At 45.8% G+C, this 6,000-nt stretch overlaps 1 protein-coding gene across 1 annotated transcript in view; it reads right to left on the reverse strand.

The window, feature by feature from the left end:
• Positions 1–5,460, reverse strand: part of KCNK5 (potassium two pore domain channel subfamily K member 5) — a 38,049-nt gene extending 32,589 nt beyond the window's left edge. The window contains exon 1 of the mRNA XM_084515620.1: positions 5,053–5,460. Within this exon, the coding sequence (XP_084371746.1) occupies positions 5,053–5,238 (186 nt within the window). The 5' untranslated portion in view covers positions 5,239–5,460. The remainder of the gene's footprint in view (positions 1–5,052) is intronic.
• Between the last annotated feature and the right edge of the window lie 540 nt (positions 5,461–6,000).

Consider the following 6,000-nt stretch of genomic DNA (forward strand, 5'->3'; position numbering starts at 1 on the left):
TTGCCAGAAAACACACCTAGCAGCAGAAGGAAACATGTCAGGTAATACAAACATTCCATCCCCAAAAGAACAGAAGGACAACATACTAGAAGCACTCAAGGATTAAGTCCGTAGCAGGAAAACTAGAACTTCTGATCGATGGCTATTGCTCCATCAGCAGAGAGAGTTGCAGCATATGCACTATCAGGTTTGTTTAACTATGTTCCAAGAAAGTTTAAACAATGTAATGGTTAAACAGGGAAAAGCCTGGAGGGACAAACAAAACACAACAGACAAGCATGCTTGGTTACATACAACTTTGCATGGGGGTGCACAGAGAAAAGCTATGGCATGAAGGATTACTGGCCTGTCCTCAGTTTTCCTCTTCTGATGCTGCAGCAGCAATAACTCACAGGCTGAGATGCCACAGATACACTGTGGGCAGCAGTCCTGCATTTTAATATCCATTCATCCCTGCTGAACTTAGAGTATGCAGAACTGAAGTTACACATTTGGAAGCATCTGGCAATAGCTATTTCTCATGCATAAGCCTTGGCTTATAATGTTGAGTTTTCAAGTGAGAGGTATTAGGTACCGCTGTTAACAGCTTTGCCATTGAACATTTTAACCGGCAATCACTTGCCCTTGTTGGGTAGCTGCTCATTTTTACTTTGTTCAGCCCATACAAAAGTCTTTGGAGGACAGATTGTCTGGCATTTCAACCAAGAAATGCAGTATACAATTAGTCTCCCTCACCTTCAATACCTTAGATAGAAGGAATCAGGAAGTAAAAGCCCAAACAAACAAACCCTAGAAGCCTGAAACCATTCTAATTGTATTTGTGCACCTCCTGAAAAACAGAGGGGAAGGGAAAAATTATTAAAAATATGCCTGCATTAACTTTACTCATGTGACCAAATCACTCTACAAACAATGAGGAAAACCTATAGTCCCTTTATTGAATGTTGAACTAATGAAAAACATTTCAAACTTAGCTTTTTTTTTTTTTTTTTTTTTTTTTTTAATTTGAGTTTGGAAGTGCACCTGTCAGTATTTGCAAGTGGACAAGATACCATGGCTTAAAAAAAAAAAAAAATCAGAAGAGAAACTACTATTAACCCACTTGAGGTTATTTCCTTTAGCATAATCCTCCTGTGTGCCAAGTATATCCTAGCAGAAGCTCTCCTTGAAAGTCTTCTAAATGTTTGTTCACAGCACTGGGCTCTAAGTCTAAACATTTAGTTTCCTAGAGCTCTTTGTCAGGCCTGTTTACAGTCATGTCTATTTTTCAAATAAAGACCTCAATTATTTGTTCTTATACTCAGTAAGTTTGTGTGCTTCTCCTAAATTAAGACAGTTTCTCTTTTTTTATTACTTTTTTTTTTTTTAAGTTATCATTTTCATTTCTGTTTAAATTCTTCCCTTTCTTTTCACCAGCCTTGAGGTTTATCAGTGGGAAGCATTTAATTTATTGATGACTCTGGTGGGCCAGTAAAAGAGACTTCCCAGTAAACAAGATGTAGCTCAATGTTGCAAACCTTTGCTCATATGAATAGTGACGTGAGGGTCAAGAGGGCTCCTCCTTGGATGAATAGCTCCTTTATCATTAAGCTGATGTTTCACAATCAGGATGGAGCAATAAAGAGTAAAAGTAAGGAACTAGAGAAGAGGGAAACGACTGCATTGCCTTACATTTGCTCTGTCGTCAAAACTCATTCCTACAGCAGGGTAGGCAAAGGTGTCATCACTGTGGGTCTCACAGCCTTCTTCCTCTTCTTCCTCCCAGAGTCCCAGGACAGATTCTGGGCCACAGCAGCAAGGCAAGGATAAACCGTAGAGTTATATCAACCAGCCTCTACACAATCCAGAGTCAGTCACTTTTGACATAAAAGTTTAAGTAGCATTACTCCAATAAGAGTTTAAGGAGTACTTCCATTACACTTTATAGTTAGGGTAAGTAATATGGCACTTAAAATAATTGAAAGCAAACTGATTCTTCACATGACTTCTAGGTGATCTTTTTAAGCTTACTTTTAGACTTTTAGGATTGGGAGAAAAAAAGACTTTCTTTCTAGTATACCCTAAAACACTCAGCTTGTGAGCTTTGTGAAAGTGTTTGTTAAACACTTCAATAAAAGTTTATTGCAGTGTATTTGTACTGTAATCAGGTGTTGTGCAATCTTCTATCACAGAATGCAAGCTTTAGACAGTATTTGACATAATACAGCCCCCTTAATAATCACTTGAATTGTTGGTATAAACATACCAGTCTGTACATGAATTGAGTCTGTGCTGATAAAAACAAAAACCAAAAACGAGTAGGTTAAGTGGTTAAGATCACCCTACACATCTAACTTTGCAGCCATTCCACACACTTTCCATTACACTTACAGCTAACATAAGGCTGAGATGAACACATGAGCTAACCTGGGTGGGGAACAAGGGCAGCAGAGATCTGTCTCTGAATAAGTCAGTCCTTGTCACCTTTCAGCTTGCTTCTGTAAACAAAATTGAATTGTTAGTTCAACTTGAACATTTCTTGGCATCCTTGCATTTTACCAACAACCATTTAAAGTCTTATATCTGGTGATATTTGCTTAAAAAAAAAAATCTACTGTGTTTTAAATTGGGATATTAAAGAGAATATCAAAGAAGTAATTAGAAAAGCTGAATGTGACTCCACAGAACATTAGTGGCACTACAAGAAGAGAGATAAAAGGCTTTGAAATGAGCTGAAGGCCATGAAACAGGAGGCAAAAGCTGAAAATGGGCTAAGTCATGCAAAATCTCGGGAACTAGTTTGGGGATTCCATGGAAGAAGCTCAGAAGAGCAAAACAGAAGTGTGGATTAGGAAAAAAACTACATGTTTTAAAATCAACAACATTCTGGATGAATTGTAAGAGAATAAATTTGGGGGGTTAATGAGAGGAGGGTGATCGGGATTTGCCAAAAGAGAACAGAGATTTATAATGTTTAAAAGAATTAGCAGAACCCAAGAGAAAAAGCATATAGTGCTTGACAAAGGACTGTTACAAATACTATTTACAGTATACTTCACAGCTTATTCAGGATGAAAACCTGATGCCCTTACATGATTTTTTTTTCTTCCCCTCTTTGTATCAGCTGGGCTAGATTTCACCCTGCTGTTCTCCTCTGCAGGAAGCGCTACTTCCCTCCTCACTACTTCTCACACAAAACAAGAACAGCAACAAAAGTACAAGTCTAGATGAAAGCAACCAGTGAAGTTTCCAGTTACCAACAAGAGTAAAAGAAGACCAAGCTATGTTTTATGTTTTAGCTAAACTGGGCTTAAGAAGACAACAATATCTAAAAGTGATCATCAGACCAGCAAGGTCAGACATGGAAAGTAAGGTATAATTGGAAGCAGTACACAGACAAAACAGAAATACACCAGAAGCTAACATAACACACTGAAGAGGGAAGGCCCTCCTCACTGAGGTGTGCAGAGGTACTCAAAACAAATACTTTGATCTGCCCACAGTTTGCCTTGTACTACTTCTCCTCACTAACTCTGCACCCATCACCACTCTACAACGCACTATAGTCCATCCTAATGAACTAACCTATAACTTTTTCCCTGATCATTTTATATTTTAGGAAAAAAATCTTTCTGCAACTTCAGGATCATTTGTGATAAAGGTCATGGAAAAACACTAGCTACATGATTCCCTCATACCAACGTCAATTTCATCCCAAACTGAGCCAGGGTCTGGATTCTGAATGATATCTACAGCAAGTCAAGCACACTAGGCTTAAGCTACACCCCAATCCAAATAAGGTTTTTCTCTCGGTGATCTTGGACAGTTTTAGGACAACCTAGACTAAGATTTCAGTGAGATTCCAGTACAGCAAAGGCATCCTCGAAAGCACAGCACGTCTTTCATTCTCCTGACATCCTTCCACAATTTCAAGCCTCCATCCACCATTCCACTCTATCCCACAAAATCGTATTTAATGGGGGTACTGAGATGGTAACAACAAGGACACTGCCAACAGAAACCTCTGCTATCTGAAGCAGACAGAAAGCAGCCACCAACCGAAGGATGAAGACTTAAACCACAAACTTTTAGAACGGAGAACCATACCCTCTCCTAAGCTTGCACAGTATTGATTACACCAACAGTTATGAGTCATTTTCCCCATCTTCTGTATTTTAACATTTTAGTAGACCTTTTAGTGAATTTAAAAATAAAGTTTTTAAAAAATCCGAAACACAATGAACACGAGGTCTCGTCAATATAAACATCTCTGAAATAACGTCCCAAAGGGCTCATTTCCACCGCTGAGGCCCCGCGTATCTGGGCAGCCTATTTTCCACAGTTCACCGTTGCTGGCCACAATCTTTTAATGGACACCACGTCCATAAAAAGATGCTAACCAAGTTCATATTACTCTGTGATTTAATACATGCTATTGATTAATTAGATTTGAAGAGGCGTTCTGCCAGATAAGAGGGAGAGGACGATTAATCCGCCCCGCATGCTTAGAAAGAGGTCTTTAGGCTGAAGTGGAAGAGGGCTGCAAGCATCCCTGGGTGCGAGGCGCTCACCCCTGGGGGGCCTGAACTCTCCTTCAGCTGCCCCGACTGACCCCTCGGACCTGCACTCAGCGCTCGGACAACTCACAATGAGAGCATTCAGTACGGGGGGGTAAAAAAAAAAAAAAAAAAAAAAAAGAGAAATAAATACGAGTCCAGCCCAAACAGAAGAGGCTCGAGGAGCTCTGCTTCACCTTCCCCTCCTTAGACACGATGGAAAGAGCCCCCCTGGGTGGTCCAAGAGCCGCAGCGAGCACCTCGGTGCTGGGCTGGCAGCGAACCGGGGGCTCCCTCCTCGCCACGATCGCGGGCCCCCGGGGCTCGGAGCTTTCCTCTGGACGGCTCCGAGCTCGGCGGGGACGGGACCGCCGCTGGCTCTCCCCGGCGACCCCGGCACTGCCCCTGCCCTGCTCCCGTACCCGCTCCCGGTCCCGGTCCCGGTCCCGGTCCCGGTCCCGCTCCCGCCCCGGGGCGCCCGGCGGCACCTGCTGCCGCCCGGCCGCCAGCCCGGTACCTGCAGAATCTTGTCTAGCCCCTCCTGGCCCAGGCAGGGAAACTGCTTGAGCAGCTCCGTCTTCTGCCTCTTGTAGTCGTCGGTGGCCGAGCGCCAGTGCGGCTCCTCCAGCACCTCGAAGATCGCCGCCCCGATGGACAGGTAGAAGATGATGGCCGAGGTCAGCAAGGGGCCCCTGTCCACCATGGTGCCGCCGGCGGGGAGGCGAGGAGAGGAAAGAGGAGAGGAAGAAAAGGGCCGGGGAGGGAGGGCGGGCGGGCGGAGCGCGGCGGGCGGACCGGGGAGGTTGCCCCGCGTTGCGGCCGTGGGTGCCCGCGGCCGCCCCTGACACCTCTGCCTTGCCCCGCCGTGCGCCGCGCCGCCTCTCCCGGCCGCTGCCGCTTTCCCTTAGAGCCTTCCACACTCCCCTCCCACTCTCCTCCTCCCTCGCTTCTCCTCCTCCGCTCCGCTCCTCTCCCCCCGGCTTGCCTCCTTCCCCCGTTTTTGTTTTTTCGTTTCTTTTTTTTTTTTTTTTTCTTTCTTTTTTCTCTCCCCTCCCTCCTCAGCAGCGTTTTGAATTTGGTGCCCTCCCGCTTCCTCTCCCCTTCGCCCAGCCCCAGCGTGCGCATGCGGCCGGGGGAGAGGCCGGCGGGGCGCCCCGAGGTGCTGCCCCCGGCTGGCCCCAGCTCTGGTCTCGGTCCTGATCCCAATCCCGGTCCCGATCCCGGCTCTCACCCGCCCATGAGGGGCCGCACAGGGGAGAGGAGGGTGCGCGACCTCCCCGCCGCCCTTGGGAGCGGGTGTGGGGGCCGTTGAGGTGAGTTCGGCCCCGCTTCCCTCAGTGACTTTTTGTTATCGTCGCTGTTAACTTGACTCATCAGGCCAGGTTCCCCGGAGATTTTCGTTGTCGACGCTGGAAGGTTTTGAAACGAGGCGTTCGGCAAAGCGCTGGAGGAGAGGCGGCAGCTG

The sequence above is a fragment of the Aythya ferina genome, assembly GCF_964211825.1.
Source record: "Aythya ferina genome assembly, chromosome: 3".
Classification (NCBI taxonomy): domain Eukaryota; kingdom Metazoa; phylum Chordata; class Aves; order Anseriformes; family Anatidae; genus Aythya; species Aythya ferina.